Source organism: Epinephelus moara, chromosome 3 (genome assembly GCF_006386435.1).
Source record: "Epinephelus moara isolate mb chromosome 3, YSFRI_EMoa_1.0, whole genome shotgun sequence".
Lineage (NCBI taxonomy): Eukaryota > Metazoa > Chordata > Actinopteri > Perciformes > Serranidae > Epinephelus > Epinephelus moara.
The window spans coordinates 18,534,408-18,562,267 of NC_065508.1; the positions used below are offsets into that span (position 1 = coordinate 18,534,408).

The 27,860-nt window shown below is 41.3% G+C and overlaps 1 protein-coding gene across 1 annotated transcript; it reads right to left on the reverse strand.

The window, feature by feature from the left end:
• Positions 1 to 87: 87 nt before the first annotated feature.
• On the reverse strand, positions 88 to 27,730 carry abcg4a (ATP-binding cassette, sub-family G (WHITE), member 4a). Its single transcript, XM_050041379.1, has 15 exons — positions 27,303 to 27,730; positions 22,634 to 22,871; positions 13,463 to 13,580; positions 13,245 to 13,377; positions 13,102 to 13,152; positions 11,654 to 11,799; positions 11,441 to 11,564; positions 11,112 to 11,226; positions 10,884 to 11,023; positions 6,053 to 6,151; positions 5,761 to 5,929; positions 5,567 to 5,667; positions 5,328 to 5,486; positions 3,847 to 3,965; positions 88 to 3,741 (listed from the first exon to the last, which is right to left on the reverse strand). The coding sequence occupies exons 1-15, from the start codon at positions 27,411 to 27,413 to the stop codon at positions 3,516 to 3,518; spliced, it is 2,049 nt and encodes a 682-aa protein (XP_049897336.1). The 5' UTR covers positions 27,414 to 27,730; the 3' UTR covers positions 88 to 3,515.
• Positions 27,731 to 27,860: the final 130 nt, after the last annotated feature.

A 27,860-nucleotide genomic window follows, 5' to 3' on the forward strand; every position in this document is an offset into this window, starting at 1 on the left:
GTTTAAAGAGGCCATGTATAAGCCTCATGGTCAATGTTTGAGCGAATCATCTCACTGAGCGAGGGCAAAGGTTATAAATGATCTTTATTATAATCCTTGGAACAGCGTTCAGTATACAGAACTTGCATTTTTTGAGTTGAGAAACCATGGTGTAACCTGTAAATGATAAACAAATGATATCGAACAAAACTAAAAACAGTTTGTGTTTAACAGCGTTCTTTTCCATGACTAACTTTTGATCAGACAATTGTAGCTTTCTGTAGGGATAGCCTGCATATTATTGTTTACCATGCATGATAGAGTGCACTGAAGTCAGGTGGCTTATTATGACAAACAGGTGACATGGTGACACGATTAAAAGAAAAAGTGTTGAAGAGAGTGAAAAAAGCTTTTGGATTTTGTACATAGTCTCATCAGCTGCATCCCACACAGTCACTTCCAGAATACTGCTTGCACATGATTACACTGAATCAGATTTTCCACTGGAGCCAAATCATATCTGTCAGTAATGATCACGTTTCTGACCTAAAAGGGACACTGGAAAACAGATCTTCAGGAGCGTGGCCATTTTATGCATGAGAAAGAAATGAGGAAAATCGCAGAGGTTCCCACTGGACGTCCTTTCAGAGCTCTCTCTTTGGTCAGGAAATTAATGAGAACATTTAACGACATAATCTCACTCTGCACGCTTCACATTTCATAGCAGAGGAAGGATGATTTGTTTTCTTCTTTGGTACCACGGGCCTTACAACCTCAGGCCGAGACGTTCCCAGACTGGTTAATGACTTCAACACTAATTATCCCTGCTTTGTTCCGAGGTTGGAGCCGTTTCTTTTTTTTTTTCATCATACAAAGTCATACCTGCAGGTCTACTACCAACTCATGGCTTTTTATATAATTCGGGGAAGGTTAAAACACATATCTGCTGTGTTGGCAGTAAAACTGGCTGTACCCAGTATTTCTCCCATGCTACACATTGAGAACCAATTATCTTGACGGGGTCTGGCATTCAGATGGCAACATCTGCCCAGTGGCTTTAGCTTATCCAGCACCCATCTACAGTACATTTCACTATTTTGATTCTGTTTCTGTCCCTGTAATTAAATCTGTAATAGGGCCATCCAGTAAACACGTCCACCAAATTAGTTTCTGAACAGAAGCAACAAAAACACAATGAACAGATGAAAAACAGACGCATTGCAGCGTCACATTTTCCCTTCACGAAACTGGTCTCATAGAGTTAAAACACCTTTGGATGGTTATTGCACATAATAAAACCAGTCGGAACAAAATGACTCAAATCAAGCTCTTAATATAAGACATATGAACTGACTGATGCCACAGCAGTGGGAGGTATAACAATTAAACATCACAATGTTGACTATTGCTATTAATGACAGAATCCAAATCTCCACCTGCAGCCTCCAGTCTGTGCAGGACTGAACAGTGAAGCAGATCTGCTCTCTGATCCAGTTTGTTCCTAAAGAGATCGCCAGTCTCTTTAGCTACATAATGATGCATTTGGTTGACTGTTGATTATCAGTCTTCCTCCCAGCACATTTCACACATTCCTGTGTTACCTTCTCTCACTTCTGATTCTTTGTTCTTCTTTTTTTAAATCTACACCAGTGACGCACTCGATTCCAGATATTCTAAAAATGTTCAGCGGAAAGCAGAGGACTTGCAGCTCCTCAGACATGGCAGGATACATACATTTGGAAGTAAAAACGTTTGAAAACGCTTTACTCTGAAATTTAATATTTCATAAATTTCATTCCTAATGTGAACATGCAACATTCGGTTGCTGTTTTCCAATTATACTTTCAAGCAGCACTCATCACATAGATATATAAAAATAAAATCAAATACAAATAAATAAAAAAGAATAAACATACATTGAAAAGTGCAAATGTACATTTGTTTACAGCATGACATATTCACTGTACAATCATTGATTATATACTCACATTATTTTATGCATTATAATAAGGATTACTAAGTAGCATAGTTTAAGTAAGAAATATTTCATAGCAAGTCTATTGGAAAATATTTGCATTGCCCTGCAACAAGGAGAGGCTCTTCTAAACATCGCCAAGAGTGTATTTGCTTGTGTGTGTTTTCGTGTATATGTCTGAGTGCATATGTGCATGTGTGTGTGCGTGTGTTTGTGAACCAGCATGTTCGTTGACATAAGGTGTATGTGCAAACAATGAAGCAGAGGAAACTCAAATCATTCTAGTTCAGAGGCACAAAAACTGCCCAGCCAGCATTTCAAGTATCTAGCATTGTTTTGGACAACACACATCTGTCAGACATCAGCAAAGCAGAAGAAGAGAAGGAGAAAAATAACAGGTTATTTCCTTTCGCAGCTTGGGAAGGAGGCAGCTAAAGAGTCATACAACGAGTGGAAACAAGCAGTTCAAAGAATCGTGTCAAAACAACACAATTAGACTTTTTTAACCGTAGAACAGGCTGTTGCACTTCACTGAAAACACCTTTGTGTCCGTGCAGCAGCCTTCTGCATCAGGAAGGAGACAGCAGTCATGCTTGCTTTAGCATAATGCTCCCAGTTCACCGAATGCTTCCTCAGTTATGGCAGAAACAAACATGATATATTAAGATAAGGAGCAAGTAAGGAATCATAGAGCCGGTCGCAGGGTGAGTCTATATCAGTCTTTGTATAAGACACACTGCTGGACATTTTCACAAACATTTCATCCACGTCTAAACGTTCTACCACCGTCGATGGGCAGAAGGTCCTGCGAAAGGGATTCACACTGGAGATGGAAAGCGAGGAGAGCCATCCACTGGCAGTCGGTTTGTCATGGTCGTATTCCGTAAAGAAAAGTCATCTTGTTCAGCGTCTTGGTAAAAGACACCTGATGAGATGATCCTACAGGACAGCGAGAGGCCGCACAAACGTTTTCCGGCACTGAAAGTTTCGACATTTCCCGATGGCAATAAGAGGGCTTCCATCTTGAAGTCATGTTCCTGGTACATCCAATGAACGGACTTCTGATGTGGCTTGGATTATCTTTTTAGGCATTGTATTGAGAAGCTACAAATTATTGGACACTTCTGCACCAAGATGGTTATTATGGCTCCCCATAAACCCCGAGGCTTTCACTCATGTTTCATGTGGCAGCCAAATAAGAACAAATCCAAATTTCTCAGTTTAAAGACACATGCTTTCTGTTACTTTGTTGGGTATTTCGTTTATGTATAGTGCTGATACACAATATCTCTGACAGGTAATGGTGATCTGAAAAATACTATGACCTGAAGGAGAACTAAAAATGGGCAGAGGGTAGAACAACACTTTCTCCTTTTTCTTGAAAAACAAAGCCCAAAAGATAACATTATACTGTACAGTTTGGTAGTGCAGCACACTCGTAGTTAATGCCTTTGTACATGTATGTAAAGAAGAGACAGAGAAAGAGAGACTATATGTTTGCTTACTATCTCACACTGCTGGGATATGTGCAAGCATCCAAATCCATCAGCCTCTGGATGTCTTAACGCTCTGACTTGACTTTGTAGCGCAGAACCAGGTACGTAGCCAGTCTGAGGATCAGGAAGAACACCCCCAGCACCATGAAGTCCACGTAGAGCTTTGCATCCTCCACATCCAACAGCTGCAGGACCTCCTCTGGCTTCTGGAACTTACACGACAGGTCCGGACACTCCAGCTCCGACCGGTTCATCCCATAGATAGAGAGAATCACCCCCTCAAAGCCGTACCTGAAGAGAAAAGGAGAATCGTTTCAGATCAGCGAGAGCCTGGCCAAAATAATTTTAGCAAGTCTAAACTCTCTGTCTTAAACTACATTAAGTAGCTGACAATACCTGACGTAGGAAACATAAGAGCTCCACTGTAGGTATTTGGGAATGGTGTCAAAATTGACGAAGAAGCCAGAGAAGAGGAGCACAGGTATGGCTGTGACTGGACCCACAAAGGTTGCCACCTGTGGAACAAATGAGTGGTATTAAATCAACAAACTGGCAGAGTTGGGACCAAGTCATGGTTTTGCAAGTCATGGGTAAGTCTCAGATATTTGCATTCAAATTCCAAGTCCTAAACTTTGAGTTTCTAGTCCTAAACAAGAGTTAAATCTACAAAAATCATGAATGCTTTATAAAATTTTCATTTCTTTCTTTAAACAAGTTTGTTAAAAACTTCTTCAGCTGTCAAACTAACGTTAGCTTAGCATTAGCTCATTAACTATAGCCCCTTTTCACTACCAGATTTTTGGCAAATGTTGGGCCGTTTTGCCGGCAAGCTACGAGCGTTTAGACACACAGAGCCGGATTGGCGAGTTGATCCGAGGTGGCCAATCATCCACCTCGTAGGGTAGACATATTGGTGGAACCTTTTTGGTTAAAAAAGAATGAGGTACCCTTCCACCACGGGAGGAGCTGTTGATGACGCCGCAAGTGTGACCCACTGGCGGTGGACTAACAGGAAACAGCTGATAGCAGGAATGAGCAGCTAGTAGCAAGAGGGAAACACAAATCTGAAAGACACTGTAAAGATGAGCAACTCAGGAGACAAGGAATTGGGCGCCCTGCTTGTCCTCGCAAACAAAGAGGCCATTAAACGTCAAATGACGGGAACAGTGAAGGATGGGCCAACTTATGAGAGAATCACCGAAGGACTGACCAGCCGCGGCTTCCTTCAGAGTACGTCACTGTTTACGTCACACGCTGAGCTACATGTTTTGTTACTTGTTCACGCCCCCCTATTGCCTTGATCTCGTAATTTTCAACCCACACCTTTAACATACTGCAATCTGCTTTTGTTTACCACAATATAGTTTTTGTATGCAAACAAAACTGACTTTGGTTCCATTTTTTCCCCAACTGGCACTCAATAACATAATGATTCTTCATGGTTCCCTCCTCCAGCTTGATTGGATGCTGTCAGATTGGCTCAAACCAAGTGGCAGCCTCTGGGCCTGATAAATGAAGCCACAAAGGAAGTGCCAGAAACTGCAGTTCTTTGAACACCCACTTGAGGCTGGCTCCAGAAGCCAGTCAATCCGCATAGACCCCCATGACAGCAAGGGTAAACGGTAAAAATATTCTAAATATAGCTTATACTTAAAATGGTATTGATTTTTTGGGGGGCTAAAACATAGTTTGCAGCGGACCTGTCCACAGCAGTACATCACTTTGCTTCCACATAGATACTTCTGTCTTTTTCTCCAAACTGGGGTCGTGTCGATCAACATCCTCTGTAGGTAATGCACTGACTATGGGTAAGAACCTCATTCAACCCTGCTTCAGAAATTCCAAACTATCCTTTTAAGGTGTGCAGGTTTGCCTACCTGCAGAGACGTGGATGCAGCCCCTATGAGCAGACCTAGGGACTGGGCCACCAGGGCTGTGGATGTGGACAAGGCCATAAAGAGCAGGTAGCGACCCGCTTCTGGAGGCTGCTCAGTCATCCAGTACACTATACTACAGTACATGATTGGACAAAGCACCTGGAAAAGAGAACGTTGTTAATTTGAAATATATTGTATTCGTGTTCAAACCATTGTGTGCTCAGTCCTTCGACCGTTACCTGGAATGGTATATCAGCCATGGTTTTGGCCAAGTAATAGGCCTTCAGGCTGTACCAGTAGTTGAGATGTTCCCTTATAAACACGGACATCTCCAGAGGAACTGTGGAACAACAGCAGCGTTAAAAGACTTTCCACTTCAACCACAAAAACAACAAGTCAAATGAATGTTTCCGATCCCTCGCTAGCATCTTACAGGTTAGGACGGTGGGCATCAGGGCGGCAAACATGAGGAACAACATGGAGAAAAAGAGGAAGCCAGTGTTGTTGAAAACCTTGCTGGCATCATTTCCAATTTTGAGATAAAGCAGGCCAATCAGCACTCCAATGCAAATATGGGACATCACCCTGAGGTGGGTCAGCACCTTTAAAAAGACAGATAATAAACATCAACACAACTCAGATACCCTCAACTGATACTTTCAATCAAGTTCAACCTGTTTTAATAATGCCTTTCACAGTATTAGTTAACAGAATAATTATTTTACCATGTCCCTGCATATCGTGACGAAGGTTCTTTTAAAGAGGATGCAGAACTGTGTGAATGTACTGGTGGCAAAGCTGTGTTTCTCAAGGGTTCCTGTGTCCTGTGGAGAAAGACAGCGAGATCAAGGAATCAGATATGTAATACACACATTAATATAAGATAACAAAAGAGACAAATTATAGTTTTTTCTCACACTGTGAAAAGTAGAAGAATACAAATACTCTGCTAGTTTAACAAAAATGTTTTTTCGAGGGCAAGTGAATTTTACTTCATGTAGGACATAAGAATTATTCAAGTTTATGGTTAAAAACATATTCAAATTGTCCCAGAGTGATGCTGAGGAGACACTCACTTTATCCTAATAATGTTATAATGTCATTGTACATATACATTTTGTCCCTAAAGGAATTTAAACCTCCAAACACGCTCCAGTGCACATTGCGTCTGTATCAAATTCTAGGTGATGAATGATAGCAGATAGTTTGACTGGCAGTGGAAGGTTAGGGACTGTATTTTACTTATCAGAGGAGCGGGGTGACTGTGGTGTGACTTGGTTAATCTTCACCCTCTTCACCTTGATAACCTTTTTTTAAATATTCACACCAGGGTTGTCAAAATAATGTGTTAATTTCGATGAGTTAATCACAGAAATAAATAACGCATTAAAAAAATTAGGGCTGATTAATGGTGCCTGTGGTGCCCTTTGACCCGGTGCATCATTGAAGACCACAGTGGCTTTGTAACATGATGGAGGCAGACGAGACGACACTGCTCGGCCCCGAGAATGGAGCATTTACATTTTTAAAAAACACCCAGATGGAACTGTTGATAGGAGCAGTAAGGAATTTTTGTACCATCGAAGAACTTCGAGCCTGAAATATCACCTCAACGCAAAGCTTTTAGCAGTGAACCCAGAGGTCAGAGCTAGCACAGCCTCTGATGTCTACTTGTGACTGACTAACTAACTCCCTTGCAAATAGGACTGCAGTGGACTGTAGACCAGTTTGAGTGGTAAAGAACAGGGGGACTACTGTGTATGAAATGTAGCAGCTTTACTACAACACATCTGGCAAAATTCAGTAAAATTAATATTTTTTAATACTTTTACAGCATCAGTTGATATATGCGATTAATTCAGATGAATTAATGTAAATGAGAATGTAATTAATTAGATTTATTTTTTTAACTGCTAGCCCTAATTCACAACAAATGTAGGTATTGGAGCTGATGCAATGAGCAAATAGCATAGAAGTGAAAGTTATCACCAGCTTATTTCTTTTTAGCAAAATGCAAATTGCATCATTACACAAGCTGTGTGTGAACTTCAGCAGACTACAGGTGCATGACAGTCACACACGAAACCCCCAAAATTAAACAAGCCTACACATCACACACACAAGCACAAGCGTGCACATTACAGTGTGCACACAGCTAGCATTAGCAATATGCTAGGAGGAAGGCGGAAGTTTGTCAAGGTATGCAACATCCCAACATGTCTGAGATAAAAGAACAACTAAAGTCATTATCAGAAACTAAAGACATAATGAACACCATTGAACCAATATATATATATGTTATGACTGCCTTTCCAAATAAACTGTATGCATCAGTGGCCATATCAGTAACTTTGTACGGCGGGCATTAATAGATTTTAAAAACTTAACGTGTGATGTTTGAAAGGTAAAAGTTAAAAGTTGAAAAAGGCCTTGGTTTTTCACAATTATCATGCATGCAGGAGTGTAGAATTTAATACTTTTTAAAAGATCTGATTAGTGCAAATATTTAATGTTTTGGCGAAATTTAAATGACGCATGTAGAATAAAATTATTTTGATGATGAAAGCCTTCATCGCAAATGATGCCTCAAGAATTAAAAAATCCAAAAATTTCTGTTTTTAAAGTTTTTGGCTGTGATAAATGATGAAATGTTGGTGATTTTTAAAGAAAACATGATGATCCCAGCCAGCAGGATTTGGAGTTCAAAGGGTATTTCAAATAAATGTAAAATACAACAATTTAAAGTTGTATGTCCCTCTCCTAAGCCAAATAAAAAGTTCCTTACCCTGTGCTTAAAAACTTATTTCACATGCCTCCCCTCTTTTGCACCACCCAGTGAGAGTTACTGGTTGATGCCTACACAGAAAAACCCAAGAAGACAAAGAGGACAACAGAGAAAATCAATAAACTGATAAGATGTTTAAAGGCATACGGGGGCAAAATTGCACTATAGAGGAGTAATGGTATATCAGAGAGCTCTTGGTGGTTTACATTTATAGTTTTAGCAGTTAGCTGATGCTCTTATCAAAAGCAGCTCATGAGGCTGAGAGAGGGAGTGAGAGGAAGCTGAGAGAGGCTGAGGAGACAGATCGATGAGCTGGAGGAGAGAAGGAACGGTTTAGATGATGTGGACAGGAAAGGGTTACGGCAGTGATACTCAAATCTGGGCTGCCATGGGGTGCCTGGTGGTCTGCTGAACATTTTATAATTCACAATGAAAATAAATTGATTCACTCTGGGGATTTTGTTTGCACTTTGACTTTAAATATGGTGCAAGAGTGTGTAAAAAAAAAGCATCAAAATAGAGGTTGTTTATCAAATGTAATCAAAGCTTTTACAACTAAAATGCAGTTGCAGCTATTAAATGCAGTAAAATATCTGATTTATTTGTCATATAGGCCTAGTGTTCAGTCTTACGTCAAGTTAATAAGTTGAGTTAAGGATTTTGTTAACATTTGACAATAGAAAAATGAGTCATGGGTCTTTTAATGTTTACTCGTTTTATCTGATAAATATTATTAATGCTTGATTAAGGTATACTATGCAGGATTTTCCTTGAAAAAACAGACAAAACAATGAAGTAATCCCTCTTAATCATCACTTTTGACCCAGTAGAAGTGTGCCTGACTATTTATCTGCAGACATTCTGCCCTCTGCCTGTATTTTCTTTCTATTTTGCTATGTTCGAGATGTTCCCTCAGCATAGGTGAGCTCAGGACTTTATAAAAAGGTGGCGACAAGGTGCCAGACTGTGAGCAGCATGTATCCAAGAGCTACAAAATAACGAACACAGTGTCAAAAAAACACAAATATAGCGAGGTGAAATGCTGCCTGGTGTTGGCTTTCACTTCCATGTTCAATAGCGATACTGTTTACAAACAGTAGCTGACAATTTTCCCTTCCTCAGTTCCACCCCTTTTCACTTTGTGTTCCAAGAACAGCTGAGCTTTCCCGTTATATTTAGATATGTTATGTGCTAGTTAAAAATGTTGAAAACTAAATTTTAAGATGGTTAAAAGATGCGGCTGGAGGCGCAATACTTTTGAAGACTGTCACTTGACAGAATTGACGCATCTTCAACAGAAAAAACTGTCGCGCAACACTTTTATTTCATGTCGTGCAACTGGAGAAGTCTGTTACGTTGCAGACAGCATCATATTTTCTCACGCAGTGTGATTGGTAGTGTCACTATTATCGCCACAGAGATAGTAGTTTTCAATCCACACCTACTCCAACCTGCATTCAGTATCTCTGCCCACTGAAGCAGTCGTCTGTCAGCAGCGGCTGAGAGGAGAGAGCTCACCCAAACTGCCTTCACCAGGCTCACTGACAGCAGACATTTACTAAACCAAAGTAGTTTTCATATCAGCGCCACAGAAGGAAATCAGTGGTGTTAATATATATTGATTCACTGATTAATTTCACCGCCCACTGTAGTGAGTGAGGGAATCTGCCGCTCACAGACAGACTGGGAGCTGATCAACCAATAAATATATGATTAATAAGTCAGACACACATACACAGTGGGTATTTCTGTGATTTTAAACAGCTGTCTGCGCAGATTAGGCTTCACTAAATGCAACGATTTTTCTGTAGGCCGACACTGAAGTTAGCGTAGCCCTGGTTCCCTCTTAAAGAGCCTATGGGATTTTTCCATTGGATTTAAGATGACTAAAGATAAGCTCTGTGGCAAACAAACATTTATGATACTTACATGTTTTGTTCAACAAGACAATCTCCACAAATAAACATCACTTTTATGATTTCTTGAGCGTAGATGCAATGGCCAGGAGTAAAAAGATAATGCTAGGCTATAAATGAACTACACTGCGGTCGAATGACTAAACGGAGTCTTGTTTGGCGTGATGACACCCCGTAGTTTCATCTGGTGGCTTGTTAGCAACCACCTTTTTAAGATACATAAAAGCTTCAAAATTCATGAGTGGGGTATTTACTGATATATAGAACAAAACATGAAAGTCTCTTTAGCTTGTGAGAACCAAAGACCTTATTTCAGGCATCTAACCAAAAACCAATTGACTTCAAGAGGAGGAACCAGTAGTGCTAAAATGCTAACTTGTATTCCAGGTTTTAGGACTCATTCCTAGGGCCCTTGGAAGCCATCAATTCCACCATAGTTTACCTTAAAATGTCCCACTATTCACTGGGTGTTCACTTTTTTTCTTTGGTTGGCAGTAATTACTTATTTGAACCTTAAAAATAGAGTTATTAGAGTATTTTTAGTCAAAATTGATGCAACCAACACTGTTTTATTGTAGCTTGATATTTTTTATTTTACACTGTGGATTTGTAGATTTAAACACTATCACCTTTACTTTTAAAAGAGTAGATAAATTGTTTAATGAGCCATCAGAATCAGAAACCATCAATGAAATCTGATGCAGTTTCCCATTATCGCACAATTCTTTGAGATAACTAAAGGTGGATATTTTCGATGTTGTGAGCATTTTCATTATTATGTGATGCGAGGCTGTGACGTCAGTAAATATAAAATATATGGTGTCAGTGCTCGGTGGGATGGCTGCTATCACTCACACTGTGACATTGAGAGGGACAGGAAGAGTCACTTTTATCTCTGGAGTTCTTCTTGCCCTCCTCAGAGCACAGTCCACCCTGGACCGCCTCAAACAGCACTGGATTCAGATCCCCATACTCCCCTGACGCCACCTCAATGACTGGGGAAAGAGAGGACAAGCTGGTCAGAACAAAGACACAGACAAACACAGGCACACACAGTTGTACTGGAGGAGTTGTGTGACTCACTGAAGTCAGCAGGATTGTGATACGTTGGGCAGTGGAGGCCCAGGTTCTTCAGATAAGGGATGAGGTAAGGGACTGTGCCCTTGTATATACACTGACCCTGACTGAGGATGTACAGCTGGAGGGGGAACACAGGTACACAGTAATCAACATTGTTTCCAACACACTGACTCTGTGAATAATATATGAACAACTGACGAAACAATAGGCCCGGTATCGACTGCTGCGCTGCTTGTCAGCTGGATAAAATGAATCATGCTAACCTGTGCCCTGGTCTGAGCTGCAGCTAATGGAACGCTAGACGCATCCAGCACTATGAGCACTCAAGTTACCTTATCAAACATCTCAAAGAGCTTGGCACTGGGCTGATGAATGGTGCAGATGATTGTCCGTCCTCCCTGGGCCAAAGACTTCATGAGGGAAACCACCTGGAAGCAGGAAGCGCTGTCCAGACCACTGGGATGGGATACAAGACGAGTCAGAAAAACAGACGTGCTATTAAATCTGGATTCAAGCAGATTCAAACTATGTGTGTAAAACCATACCTGGTGGGCTCATCAAAGAACATGACAGGAGGGTTGTTGACCAGCTCGAGGGCGATGGCCAGTCTTTTACACTGGCCTCCAGAGAGAGAGTTGGTGCGTGTCTGAGCACACTCCTGAAGACCCAGAGCAGTCAGGATCTCATCCACCTGAGACACAAACACAGACGAATGTGGTTACATGTTGTCGCACATAACTGACAATACAGTCGGGCAGTGTGGATAAGATTTCACGTCATGGTATATATGACCTCATCTTATAATATTTCTATAGACCATTTCAAACTTGACAACATAACCATTCATGAGGAACAAGGACAAGGAAACTATTAAAGAAGGAAAGGACATTGTAGCCATAGATGAGGACCTGCTCCCAAATGTAGACATAACTGGCTAAATGTAAGTCTATGAGAAAAGTCTTTTGGGGCCCCATGGCATCACTTGATAGACCTGGAAGTTATAATTAAATGGTTTGCCCACCATGTCAAATTCGCTTCAGAGACTTGAGCTGTTCCTATATCCAGGTCTCTATATACATCCATGGTTTGGTGTCTGTGGTGGCTTTCCTGAACTGGCACGCCAGAATCGATGCATTTCACATCAACCAGCCGAGCCCAGTCTCACTCCCAAGTTGTCGAAATCCAGCGCATGGGCAGTGACTTGTGGCGTCAAAAACCAACAAAAAGGCATCCTTTAACGTTGGCATGATACGTGGCCAGTTGCTGTTATAGTTTAACAGCACCCGGCAGCGTCAGGGGGAAACGCAGCAGTACGAGGACGAAGTTAAGGCTGCAAAAGTCCAACGAGGGTGCGCTGGAGGGGTGGTGCATGGGTCCAACACCCATAAGATTCTAAAGCCAAACCCTGTTCTTTATTCCTAAACCTGACCACATGTTTTTGTTGCCTAAACCCAACCATGTGTGTTTGTTGCTGAAGGAAAAAAAAAAGTCAATTCGCAGTAGTGCGTTTATTTTGAAAGAAACTGTATGTAAACATTAGATTTCCTGTGAAAATAGAAGTATATTTTTAAAGAAGACAATGCATGTAACAGGAATAACTTGACACGGTGTCCCACAACGTCAACAACCAACGCACCCAGGGTACCTTTCATGTCATATGTGGACGTTGAAAGTCCCTGACCAAACGTTGATTTGTGACAGGATCGGAATGAGAATGTGTTGACCAGCCAGAGCTAAAGCGGGTAGGAATGGGGGAGAAAACATAGCGATGGAGCAGCAGCCAGGAGTATGGCAGGAGCTATGGTGGAAAATCCCAAGAAGCGTCCAATGAAGCTTTCTGAAGTGGATGCTCCAGATAAAAAAATAAACTCAGGGAAATGATTCAAGTCAAAAAAAATGTCTTACAGAGAGCACTCCAGGGAGTGAGGGAGATGTGGCAAGCAAAACAATTCTGTACATGTAATCATAATGCAATCAGTATATTCAGACTTACAAGCTCTGTTTTGACCTGCATGCTCTCATTCAGTTTCAGATTGGCAGAAACCTGAAAGACAGACACAAGCCAGCACCTTATTATTGAACATAAGGATTTAATAAAGTGTTGCAAGTTGATATTGTTTTTTAAGACAACCTCACCATCATGGCCTCCCTCACAGTGAGATGTGGCAACAGCATGTCATCCTGCATGATGTAGCAGGACATCTTCCTGAAGGTCCTCAGGTCCCTCGGTCGACCGTTCACCATGATCTGGCCCTTCATGCCCGTCTCCCTGTTTCCCAACAGAAATCAAAATGACATTGGAGCCATTTTCTAAGCGCTACATTAAATCAAAAGTCTGATCTTCCACATCTCACCTGTACCCCGCCAGAATATTCATCAGAGTGGATTTCCCGGCTCCAGATGGCCCCATGATGCCAATCAGCTCTCTGCTATTGAATCTTCCTGACAGACACTTGAGGAGGGCTTTGTAACCTGACAAAGAGGGGGAAAATGTGTGGTTTATAGTGCTGTAATTGGTCTGAAATTATCAATATCAGAAGCTTTACTCCAAAAAGGTCAAAAATATATAATGAAAAATCTAAGCAACTGTAGAAAAGTGAGCTTTTTTTTTTTTTTTTTGTGCTTTTTTCACAAAACATGATCAAAGGTAAGTTTAAAACATGTTACTGAATTTATGTTGTTCCACCCTCACATTACAGGGGAGTACAGGTCAACTATTGATGGATGAAATTACATTTTTAGTTGATACCCTGCTCCTCCATTGTTTTTTTAGTGTATTCATGTGGGAAATTAATTGCAGAGAAAGCCAGGTATGAAAGCAAGACAGAGGCTGATGTTTGTTCTTAACAAGATTAACAACTGCCGACACGAAATTATTTTACATTCTGTATTCAGTTTGCTTTCACCCAGTTGTTATTTTAATCATGGTCCGTCTGCTTGGTCTGTTCACTTTTAAAAAAAACTTTATAAAACTCCTATTACTCATTTTCTGCATTGAATGAATTCTGCTCCACTTCCTGCACCTAATTTCGAACCGTTCAAAGCATTTCGACCAAAACTAAATGGGTTTGAAACCAGAAAACTTGGTTCCCAGGTTAAACTATAAATAACAATAATGATAATTTACAGGACTGATGATAGACTAACTCAGTGGTTCCCAACTGGTCCAGCCACAGGGTCCAGATTTCTCCTTAGTATTTTGTTCAAGGTCCACACAGTTTAATACATTCTGCGTCATACTTGCGTTTGGCCATGTCGTAGGGCTAGTTTGCTGTCTCTGTCAAGTAGCTGTCCGCTAGTCGCTAACTCTATAACATAAAATGGCACTTCAAAATAAAAGCTCTGTGCTGGAAATTTACTGTACTCCAAAATAACGTGCGTCTTTTACAAACTTGACATGTTCCCGAGTCACTTGCAGTCCATTCAGAATGGACCCATGACCTACTTTTTGGACCGCAACCCTCCAGCTGGGAACCACTGGGCTAACTGTTACCCATGAATCCTTTTGCAACCATATTAGCTAGTTAGCATAAATCACTGTTCAAACAGTTACACACTATTGAAACATATCGGCCAATTAGCTGTATTATTGCAAGTGCACAGACGTTTTTGTGAGACACAAGAATCGTTTTAACTTTTCAAGCAACAGACTCTTAAAAACCGTCCATGCACCTCAGAAACAAACATGATGTACATACCATAAAAGGGTATTTTATACATTGCACTTAGGCCCATTTTTATATGCAACTCAATTTTATACAACATATGTCATAGGGGGTCACTGCTCCGTCTCTCTGTCAGCTAACAGGTTCTTGGCCTAAAAAATGTAGAAGATCCCTGGTCTAGGGGAAAGCAAGAATTCATGGTGAAGATGGCTGTAAAGAATAAAAAATAAAGATGCTGGACTGGGCAGCAGGTCTGCAGCAAAACATGAAAAGAAAAAGGAGTACAGAAAGATTGAAGATCATGGCTCCCTCAGCGGCACCAACAGAGAAACCACAGGCATTACTTCCCTGCTGCGGTTTTAAAAATGGCTGAAGTGGTACGGCCTTCTTCTGAAGATGGCTTCAGCATTATGATAAAAGAACAAAACAGTTTTAGATCTGACAGATATGGGAGGTTTAAAAAAAGGCTCTAAGTATCCTGCCATGTTGTCACCCGTCTCCCTCGCCTCACCCATTTCACCATTGTCCTCAGAGATGCGTCTTCCTGTCTCGAGCTGTGTAATTAGGGTCTCAGCAGAGCTGCCAGACCCCTTAAACCCTTGCTGTATGAGTAAAGCAGCCTAATGGCAGTGCCCCCTCCTCCCACGCAGTGTTATTACATCAGACAGCCTCCACTCAGACAGCAGAGCAGCCTGCTGTCAGTGAAGCAGCCCTGCTCTGGCATGTGGTGCATACTGATGATCTAACCCGGTGCTGTAGGTCGCGCATAATAATGGTGTTATCTGTGCGAGGCTGCAGGCACATCCTGATCACCCACAGTCTCATGGGAGCCACACAGTATGTAGTGCACCTCACCGTCAAAGACACGTCGATTTAACAACATGTGACAGTATCTGCTGAGTGTGATCTCAGGAAATCTCAAAGTAATTGTTAGACAAATTATTATGAGTCACGGTTGAGGAGGGTTTGTTACATGCCTCAAACTGGCACAAATGACAAGTCAATTCCCACGCCAGGAATGTACTGGTAATATTTCCATGAACCAGGGTGATCTGATGGATTGTAGTTCTTTCCCCTCACACTTTATCAATGTTTGATTCTTTATTACAATGTTACATAAAGTCTCTACTATTCTACTATTTTTAAATGAGTTGTCTGCATGAAGTCTGGTGAATAAGGTTCTTTGATCACATCTACTGGGGTGCAATAAGAAGATGAATACCTGTTAGACATTTGCACATCTTGGTTAATTAACACTTGCAAACATACACAGCGAGACACTGTGGTCACACTGTTGGATTTAAAAAAGCATTTCACCTCATCAAAATAACAACTTTTTTTTCAAACAAAATGCTGTCATGAGCACATTTTAGCTGGTGCCTACATAACCCACAATGCAACTCGACCACCAACAGTTTGATCAGAGTTTCGGGTTTGTTGCGCCTTTCACAGAGGTATGATTCACAGCCTTTAACAACATAACATGAAGGGTCCCTAAAGGGTGGGCAGGAGGGGAGGTGGATAGGTCCACTCAGGAGGCTGCTTTTTGCTTCCCAAGTGAATGTTGAGCCAAACTACGATGGGATTTTTCTAACCCTAACCACATACTTTTGTTGCACAAGGAAATAAACGTAAAGACGAGATGTTTTACCGACGTAGTTATTTTGAAAAAGACTGCTTTGTTAATTTGAATGGGAATGCCCGATCTACTCTCATCTTATTTCTATGGGAGCAACTGACACTGACTCAAATGACATCACTTGAGGTAGTTTATCAGACTTCACACAGCTCCCTCTGCAGCCACAAAGGCTTTATACAGCTTTTCACAAACGCAGTTGTATGTAAGGCCTGGCCACATTTAAAACTCATTGGGGGCAACATCTCACCTACAGGCCAACAGCTAACAGCTTGGCAAGAATACGCACAATTTAAGCAAACTGCTGAGACTCTGAGAGCCAGTTAGAAGAGCACTGTTATCCTATAACCGTTAAGGCCTCAGCCTGTAGTTTACATTATGGCTTGTTTAGTTCAGTTTTAGCACAACCATAGTAGCAAGAAAACAACCATATCAAAACTATATATCGACGCCATTTGAATTTTTTTTTGGTACAGTTTGTGCTGTCATAGTTGCATTGTGTGTCCTGCTTGTTCCTCTCTGTTTTGTGACAGTCTTTGCCTAAAAACTATGGATTTCGGATTTTTAGTTTCGGACCTCAGATTATCTGGCTCTGGACATATTTTGGCTTTGACCAATGCCTGGATTGAGACAATTTATGATCGCAGACTTGAGACAAATGGTTGCCTAAGCCTGCAAGGTAGCTGAGCCTAGCTTGCTTAGCTTGGCTAAATGGCACTTAGAAAGCAAGATGTACCCAAAAGGCTTTTCCAGTTACTTATGAGTCAAAGACATAAAAAGTAAGCTTGTCAGGAGAGATCAGGGGTATTTCAAAACATCAGAAACTAAAAAAGAGGGGCAGGAGTGAGTCCTAACACCTAAAGGAATTAGCATTTTAGGACTCCTGGTTCCCTTGTTTTAAAGTCAGTGGGTTTTTGGTTAGATGCCTGAAATCAGGTCTGTCGTTAACACAAGCTTAAGAGACTTTCATGTTTTCTCTTAAACAAAAAAATACTTCAGTAAATACCCTACTCGTGAACTGTGAAGCTTTTAGGTGTCTTAAAAAAGGCGGTTGATAATAAATGCTTACTGACACGACAGAACTCCATCACACTGAACACCATTACAGCCTTGCTGTGCTGGTGATGTTAAGTCACGCAACCGTGGTGTAGATCATTTATAGCGATATGTTAGCTTTTTACTTTTGGTGAAATCATAAAAGTGGTGTTCATTTGTGGAGATTATCTTGCTGAATAAAACATGTAAGTATCTTGAACTTTTGTTTGCCACCAAGTCTACTTCCTGCAATAATCCAAAACGGAAAAATCCCACTGGCTTTTAACGAGGGAACCATGGCGACGCTAACTTCTGCGTCAGCCTACCAAAAAAAGTCCCTGGAGCACTAAACTAAACACGCTAAAGTGACTCACTAGTGCCTCTTGAAGCACAATTGGTATTATAAGACAGGATGAGCCGGGGCTAGCTGGTCGGCATGCTCAGTTCAGTAAACATCTCTGCAACACAAGACAAAGACGTTTTTGACAGGACTTCAAAACTGTTACTTCTTCACATTTTGTTAATAATATTAGGCTAATTTATTCTGTAAATGTTTTAAACTTCTGGGCTTGCCATATCTTATTTTTAAATTAAAACAATTTGGCTGCATAAATCAGCTCAATTCAAGCAAATTTCACTAATTATGACAAATTGAAAGCAGATTTAATGACAGAAACAATCTTTTAAACTAAATTAATTTGTCCAAGCTGTGAAATTGCACACACAGGAAGTTTAACATAAAGTGATTACTTAGCAATGAGATCTGTCTGATGTGCTTGATCATTTGCTAATGATCTACCACGCTGCCATCAGGACATTTAGTAGATAGTATACCCAGACTCTGTAGAAAGGGCTACAATTCTCCATATGGCAAATACACGGAGTATCATTTTGACTTCCCTGTCTGGCCATCTGGTCTACAACATAATAAATAAACAAATACAAGACTGCTTTTTTAAAAAAAAAACTAAAAAGACAACTTGATCAAACCTAATCATCATACATGTTCGTAACCATTCTGCAAGACAGTGACAAAATGTTGATGGTGAAGCACTATGAATTACTTTGCATCACAGTCATAAATTTGAGTTATCGTCTGCATGGCGATGCATTTTAAAAGGAGCATGATCCGAGCAGCACTGCGCATGTTGAGTAAAATATGTTTTTTTTCCCTGTAATGACCATACTTCTTTTCATTCTGACAAATGTTTATGTGGAGAGACATGATGGCAGTTAATAAAATGCAGAGATGAAATCACCTAGAAGCATGAAAACATTTTCCTGCTCCCCCTCCCTCGACCTGTCCTTCCCCTTTTGTAGCCAGCTGTGCCCCCAGAGATTTTTCCTAGGGGTGACCAGATGAAACCACTGAAAACACCAAAACCAAAAGTCATAAATGAATTTCACTATTGTATTGTTGTAGTATATAAGCTAGTTGAAAAATGTCAATATGAGAGTTAAGAAATAGCATACTTCGGTTTCTTTTTTCTTTTCTTACTTCGGTTTACTAATTATCTGAAGTGCACTGACCAATACTGGTACCGTCAACATTTTGAGTTACACAACAATCTTGTTTTAATGTGTATCTGTATATACATGTTAGGCAGTTCATTGTTCTTCAAATTAGTCCATGAGCCAGGGCAGCTCGTTCTCATTCACAAGTTGTCAAATACCACCGCTTTGTCAGTGATTTCGGCATCAGACACCAATGCAAAAAGGCACCTTTTGTGGCGGTATATGCTGCTGGGCACGACCCGGCAGAGTATCAAACCTCTATGAAAGATGTGTCAGTTTATAATGCATCTGGCAGCATCAGTTAGAAACTCTGCTGGTAACAACGTAATATAAGGAGCTGGAAAGTCCCTATAGAGTGAGTGGGAGGAGAGGCGGATGGGTAAAACAAACCACAGACTACCATTTGCATTTGTTCCCTAAACCTAACCTTGTGCTGTTGTTGCACAAGGAAATACAAGGTGTTTTACCAAAGTTGTAAGTTTATTTTGAAAAAGACTATTAGCAACTAATGAGCTGCATGTGAAAGTGGAAGTGTAGTTTTAAAAAGCTTAATGCATGTAACAAGCATAAATTGACACAGCATCCCTGAACGTCATCAACAGATACAGGAGGATACCTTGCACATATGTATCCAACACATTCTCACTCCGACCTCGTCACATATTGACATTTGATCATGGACTTTCCACGTCCACATACGAAGTCCAAGGTACCCTGGGTGCGTTGGTTGTTGACACTCTCAGTCAGTTCTCTTCTTTCAAAATACACTTCCATTTTCACAGTAATTTAACGTTTACATACAGTCTCTTTCAAAATAAACGCACTACCTCGATACAACACCGCAAATTTACGTTTTTTTCCCTTCAACAATAAACACACATGGTTAGGTTTAGGGAAAAAGAACAGGGTTTGGCTTTGGAATCTTACGGGATGCAAAGACCGCTCTCTTGGGTGAAAGTCCGGTGTCAGGTCAGACTCAGGTGTTTGTTGGACTCACCTCACCGCCCCACTTGGACTTTCGCCGTTTTAACTTTCGTCCATGTCCCGCCACGTTTCCCCCTGATGCCGCCAGGCACCATTATGTATAACGGCAAACGGTGGCGTATCATGCCAACATTTAAGGACGCTTTTTTCGTTGGTTTCTAAAGCTGCAAGTCACTGCCCAAGCGCCAGATTTCGACGACTTCGGAGTGAGAGCAGGCTCGTGTATCACATGTAGACGTGAAAGTCCACAGACAAGGACGCATTGAAATAAAAAGAGTAGAAAGGACCTCGAACTATTTGCTATGGTCATGTGAGTACAACAAAAGAAAATGGCGATTTCTGTTAGTTGCTTTGATGACAACACACGTCGGTTGTTGAAATGACATTGAGTGTGTAACTCACTAGTTTGAAAGGGCCATTTTGGCCTATTCTTCCATTCAATTTTTTAATTTAACATAAGAATACAACCGTACACCATTTAAAAATGCTTTCTTTCCCCAAAGTAAGACTAACATTATCTTAACTGCCTTGTTAACACATCAAAAAACATACTTAATTCAAACACAACAGAAAAAAATAAATCTCACCAAAACCGTTTTAGTTTTTCTCGTTAGTCATCTAGTTAGTTCAGTGTTCCAACAATTACCAACTCTGGTTTGGTCAAAATAAATTACATTTACATACATTTCTTGTGAAAACAAAGTGTGTTTTAAAAAGCACAATGCATGTAACAAGCATAAATTGACACAGTGTCCTAGAACATCAGCAAAAGATGTCTAAGAGGATACTAAGCATGTCCTATGTAGACGTGAAAGTCCACTGACCAAGCAGCGATATTTGACGAGTTGGGATGAGAATGCATTGGCCAGGAGGTTTTGTCACGATAATTTTGGAGGGACTATTTCTCAGATTGATTTTTTAAAGGTTTGTGTCCCTAGCAAATTGCATCAGAGTGGCCCTGGCCCCCACTGGCCACCCCTAAGTGGCGCCACTGTTTGTGGTTGGGCTAGTGTTTCACCAGTTAGGAGAATACCTCAACATGAAAGCAGGTCATGGCAGCTTCATCCTAACAGGGATAAATGGCTGCCCTTGCCAGAAGGAACCTGCATTAACAAATGGAGACGACGGGAAGCTGATACATCACCTAACCCTCCTTAGCCCTTTTACAATAAAACAAAGTTTTTTTTTTTACATTTATTGCATTTACAATATCTTCCTCTTGGTACTCTCTTCCCGTTCACCGCAGATATTTTAAGGTATGACTCATAAGTAGCGTGTTAGTGACTCAAAGGCTTAAACACATTTAATCACTAATGACATCACGGGTTCAAGGCTCATTGTTTACGTCATCCTTTTTTCCTCTACCAGCTGTATGACTGCATATAATTCAGCAGAAACAACATAAAATGATGTGTTTTTTCCAAGGGGGAAATTATCACTGACTACTAAAGCACACCGCAGAACAACAGCCTTAAGCTCTGTGCGATTACACCTGCTTTACAGCTTTGATCAGGCAGACAGGCACTGCAGAGAATCACCTCCGAGCTTACTTTGTCAAATGAGACACAAACGCCGACAAGCCCCTCAGAATGAACTACAGCATATGTCAAATATAAGCAACACACTGCTTATGTTATTTGGTGAGAGTGGCAGGGGTAATTGGAGGAGCAGAGAGGGACTTAAAGGAGCTGGATGGGAGGTTCAGTCAGACTGGAAAGAGAGTAAAATGGCAGGTGAGCCTCTCTATGAAAGGCACCGCTTAATTAGTAAAAGCTGAGACACTTCCTGTTCACACATCATCAGCCTGATGAGCTGAAGCAGGCACCCTGAAGAGACAACACAAACAAAAGCAGAAACCACAGGTTGGTTTTGATGAGACCACTGGAGGAAAAACATGTGCATCAAAAGCTTTCTAGCCGTGATCCTCCTCATGAAAACTTTCCATACATCCAGGTTACACAAGCAACAACAAACACTCCTCTGCCAGGCTTTCATAATGCACATCAATATTACACAAGACTGAAAATAACACAAGACGACTTGCAATGCATCATGTAGGGTCGCCCCTAAGGATACAATACAGAGAATGTGAAGAGAGGACTCTCTGAAGTCCCTGTCCCCACCCAGCTAAATATACACACCGTAACAAGAGCAGCTAAATATAACAGTTTACAGAGGGTGGTTTAGTTGACAAGCAGAGATGACCAAAGGTTGGACGCTTATAATTAATAAAGGTGGTCGGTTGAAATGCTGTTAATAGTTCATGAGCAGATCAATCACAGGCCTGACTCACTGCCACTGCCTATCGTCAGACAACACAGGGAAAAGAGAGGCAAGCAGTGTGCCAACCTGCGAGTGTAAATTATTTACTATGTCTAAACTCTGCTGAGCGCAGCAAAGCTTACCAGCACACTGGCTGCTACAACATGGAGGAAGTCTGCAAGTGTGTGTGTGTGTGTGTGTGTGTGTGTGTGTGTGTGTGAGGGCAGGGCTGGGCTACATGTGTCAGAACAAAAGAGGAAAGCAAGAGGGACAGACTGACGCTGAGGAGAAAATATTTTTCTTAAATGTCACACAGGCTGTTTTTATGCCTCCTTTGAAATGTCTGCACTCCAGATATTGATCATCATGGGTGGTGTGCTTGCCTGCTCATCCATCATGGTTACTATGTGAACTGAGCTTTGCAGTACCTCTCCTCCTCCACCAGGGACCCTCGCGGATGGTGTACGACAGCTCATTGAACTCCAGGTCCACAGCGGAGCGGCGTGGGAGGTGGGAGAAGCGCTGAGCCTCAGTGATGTGGTTCTCCACCTTCTTCAAGTGGGTGAGGAGTGGTGCCTCTGGGGGTGCTCCGCTGTGGAGTTTGGTCTCCTCCATGGGGATGCTGACCGAGCCCGGATCCAGTGTCCTCTCAGCCATGCTGAAAGGCTGCAAAGGAAGACAGACATGTCAGTGTTTACAACTGATTTCAAGCTTAACTCCACTCACCTGCTTCAATAAAGCACCTTCATATCCCTACATTTTCATACAGAACATCAGATTCGTTTTTACCAGAAAAGGTAAATAATTGGGCATTAAGACAAACCTTTCACTGGTTTTGTTTTATCAGTTTGTTGACTGACTGATAGAAAGCTGTTACCTCAGCAGGCATGTGGACACAAAGGTTTGCTGTAGGAATGATTTTAGGATGATTCCACACATCATGTTAAAACTAGGTGCTGGGTATGATCTGATTAAGCTTTATTTTATGGACTGGCTGGTTGAGGGGAATGAGATTCTGAGTGTGAGGAGTCGGGATCTGGTTTCAGTCCTGCAGCTCGCTTATACTGCTGATTCACATAAATTTGCTTCTAGACAAGGCGGCCTGTCTGAAGTGTGTTTTAAAGTATGTAGTGGCTGCTGATCCATTAGCTTTCCGATAATCTGAAACTGAAATCATTACCCTTATATGAGCAAGCTGATGATGTCAGGACATGTGACATCATCTGAGCACATTATTATTACATGAATCCGGTAGTCTGTAGTTATTTATCAAACACAATGTGCATGATTTACGTAGATCTGTTTTTTGTCTCATACGGTGGCCTTCTTTAGATTAGTGCCTGTAAATAAAGAGCCATGTAATTATTAGTTCTAAGTTTATGGATGGTCATGTTTAAATGCTGAGAAACTAATGGGATATGTTTTATTGTAAATAAAACACAAAAGCACCTGATTCTGTCCAAATAGTTAGGAAACTGTTGTCTATTTATGAATAACTTTAAGACTGCTTTGAACATATTTTGGAGGGAATAAAAAAAAGTCATGGTGACAAACAGATATATACACATAAAAATGTCTGTTTGTGTCAGAAATTAATTACTGAGGCTTCTCTTTGCTCAGCTAGTGACATATTTACCAGACGTGCGAGTCACAAGCAGCTACGTTAAGTTCCGGGTCTTGAGTCAAGTCCCAAGTCCTAAACTTTGATTTTTGAGTCCAAAACAAGTCATAATGTGCTCTTCACCAAAAGTAATGCCATTATTAAATTTACAAAAATCATGAATACATCGTAAAACATGCATTTATTTGTTAAAACAAATTGGTTAACAACTTCCTTAGCTTTTAAGCTAACGTATGCTAATAGCAATAATGCTAGCTGATTCAGGACATGAGGGGAAATGAATTGATTTTTGATGCAATTTTTAAATTACCTACATTTTAAACTTTGGATTTGGGTAAAGTATTAAGTATTTCCAGGTCACAAGGCTCAAGTCCAAGTGAGTTGATGAGTCATTGGTGTTAAAATCCAAGTCAAGTTGTATGGAGGTCGATTTGTCTCAATAGTGTTCGTGTTAACAGATCAACAATCTGTTGCTGTGTCTCATATTGCGTACTTCTGTACTTACACATAATATTTTGAATGCATAAGTGCGTTCATGGGCGACACGGTGGTGTGGTGGTTAGCACTGTCGCCTCACAGCAAGAGGGTTGCCGGTTTGATCCCGGGTGTGGGGTCTTCTATGCGGAGTTTGCATGTTCTCCCCGTGTCAGCATGGGTTCTCTCCGGTTCTCTCCTCCCACAGTCCAAAAACATGCAGACTGGGGACTAGGTTAATTGATAACTCTAAATTGTCCGTTGGTGTGAATGTGAGCGTGAATGGTTGTCTGTCTCTATGTGTCAGCCCTGTGATAGTTTGGCGACCTGTCCAGGGTGTACCCTGCCTCTCGCCCGATGTCAGCTGGGATAGGCTCCAGCCCCCCCGCGACCCTCAAGAGGATGAAGCGGTTAGAAGATGAAGATGAAGTGCGTTCACACTGAGAAGTATGGAAAAGTGCAGTGCACTATGAGTACCCTATGGTGCACTCAAAACGGTCAAGAAGTTGAGTGTGGAACTATGGACACTTCTTGCCCTCAATGGTCGCCATCTTGGCTACGTAGCGGAAGGGGACTTTTCAAACTGGAAACGGCTGAGGACTGTGGTGCGACCGTGAACGTCGCTGCATTGTACAAATAGCCTACATGTGTTTTTTGCAGTAAGCACCACTATACTGTTGTCGGATATGAGCCAGCAGTATGTTTATTGGGTTAATTTAGCAGTCTGTAATGATTTGGTACCGCGAACAATAACGTGAATGCTAATGCTAGTTTGCTAACTAGCTAATTTGCGGCCGTCATTTCTGGTTCACACACTACGCCAATAAGTACATAGGGCACATAGTAAACTAAATGGAAGTGTACTGACGGAAGTATGTGATTTGAGACACAGTGTCTGTGTTAATGTGTAATCTGTAAATATAAAACACCTTTTGCACATCTTAGATACATAAAATGGATCTGCAAATACACAAATAAATTTCACAAATAAAAAATATTTGTGAATATATTTAATTTAGAAATAAATGAAAAGCATTTGTGAAAATCTTCTTACGGTTTACAACTTTTTGCTTGTGGATTTTCATTTTACACATTGTCAGTACGTTTACATGACATTAAAGAAAATCGATTTATTGTGTTGGTCCGACTAAAACTGGACTTTTAAAATACATGTAAACATATTAGTCCAACTGAAATCGGACTAAATCAAATCTCTCACAGTCAGATTAACACACCCACATAATCTGATTTTGAGTTGAACTCCTCCTGCATGTAAACAGTCAATCGAACCCAAACTGGCCAAGGCCCTCTGCATATGCTCCACAGTTTCCGTCCCTAGCTTTGACTCGGATGTTTAATAGCATAAAATGTGTAACAGAAGAAGCAGCCAGTAACAACATGCCGAAATCTACACCCAGAACCATGCATTTTTTGGATGGACGAAATGTACAAAGCTGTAAAGTTCTCCACCAGTTTGCCACCAGCTAATCATAGCTAACTTGTTTGTCGATGTTTGGTCTGTGACATAATGGGTCAAATGGAAAAGAGTCTGATACTCACAAGCTGAAAGGAGGCATATTGCCACCTATCGTAGGGAAGTCGGACGTACAATCAATTCTCCTCCCAAGCTTGTACACTGAGACAATGACAGTAGTCCATTTAAATGGCCAACTATAACCGAAGCTTGACTTAACTGTGCATGTAAACGTCTTTTTTTTTTTTTTAAATTTGTTTGCATATTTGCACATCTGTTGTACATTTGCAAAATGTTTTTTTGAGCTCACAAATCTTTTTTGTATCTGTAGAAGGTGTTTTATATTTACAGATTACACATTAACACACGGACTGTCGATCCGGTCACACAAATAATAATGAGACAAAACGACCTCCGTAAGTTACAAGTCTTTTTGATTCTGTCAATTTGAGTCTAAAGTCATCAAATTTATGACTCAAGCCTGATCGAGTCCAAGTCATGTGACTCAAGTCCACACCTCTGATATTTACACCCAGTCATCTCCCATAGAGTTGTGATTCAGGCACGTTTAACCCCATCAAAAGAGCATTTTGTGACACTGTTCATGTCAGAATCAAGGTTTCTGTGGTAAATACTGGCAAACAACACATCCACCTCTCTCCACAGAGATACAGAGCAAAGCAAACCTAAAATGAAGACTAAAATCCAAACTCATGCCATGTTTGAACACATAATCACTGTATACAAACATCCACTGCTGCCATGCAATGCCATGCAAGCCTTGTAGTACTCTCCGGCTACTGCCTACTATCCATGACCTACTGTATATAATCTCCTCCTGTGAAGAGGGCCAGTGAAGGAAATTGGCCATGGCTTCTATTGATCATCCTGCCATTAGTGAATTTCCATTACCAGCCTGCATATAAGCCCAGTAAAACACTGACAGGCTTTAATGGCCTCTCAGTCAGATTGAAGGCCTCCACGTTCCGTCATGTGCAGCATCCAAAGCAAGGACATGTGAGCACACACGGCCATATTAACAGTCTCTGATATATGTTTTTTTTTAATGTATCTATATAGCTTTGCAGTGGTGTGGTGTGACTCTGTGCTCTGCAGTGACTTGTCAGTGATAAGGGATGCTGCCAGCTCTTCAAAAAGCACCTGTTAACAACAAACTGATGGGAATGAAAACATGAGACACCATTAAGGCTGGAAAATGACAGAGCAGAGGGGAGAGGTGACTTTTTTGAAGGTATAGATGAGTCATAAATGGTTCTGAGGACACATACCAGTCAGTCCCTATTCTGTGTGTTGCATTGCACATGCACACGCACACACGCACGCACGCACGCATTGCACATACTTAGTATTGTGTGTTGAAACGACCAGGTGAGCAGCTCAGCCCTGGTTCTCCTCTCGGGGTGAGAGCAACAGTGCTCAGATGATCCCTTCAGACAAAACAGCACAATCCCTCCACATCAGAAGGTCCCCAAACAGTCCCACAGAAAAAAAAGCAAGAGATGCTCACTGTGCGCCACAGTCCAGGAAAAATCCGGATCGGATGAGAGGCATCAAAGGACAGATCTGAGTTCTCCTTATCAATATCTCTTCTCGGGGTGCGGCGCACACCATCCCGCATCCACTACAGCAACTCCTGAGATTAAAATCATGTCCGGCCTCAAACTATGACTGCATCCCAGAGAGAATCGTCAGGGGAGCAGGATGCCTGTCATGTTGTTCCTCGGTAGGATTATTCCTTGCATTGAATCCATCCGCTCTGAAGTCGCATCGAAATACTCACACACATCCTCGACGCTGGTGTTGATGATGACAGTCTTCAGTGTCTCACATCTGGAATGAAACAAAAAGCAGCCAAACAGCGCTGCAGATGCTTCAGCAGCAGCATCAGCATCATCAGCAGCAGCTCGATGTAGCAGCAGCCACCGTTATCCTCTTACCGGTTAGTGCGTCTGTGTGGTCTACGCACGCGGCACGCCGGTCTGGGATACAGGGCGTTGCTGGCAGGATGCTACTGGAGGGCACAAAAGATATTGTTTTGGTTTTGATTGTTTCCTCCTAATCCCCA

Coding starts and splice junctions, on each gene's coding strand:
- abcg4a (XM_050041379.1), bottom strand. CDS start 27,413: ATGCGGGATGGTGTGCGCCGCACCCCGAGAAGAGATATTGATAAGGAG. Junction 11,565..11,653: donor TTCTTTGATGAGCCCACCAG/GTATGGTTTTAC, acceptor ATCCCATCCCAG/TGGTCTGGACAGCGCTTCCT. Junction 5,930..6,052: donor TCACGATATGCAGGGACATG/GTAAAATAATTA, acceptor GTCTTTTTAAAG/GTGCTGACCCACCTCAGGGT.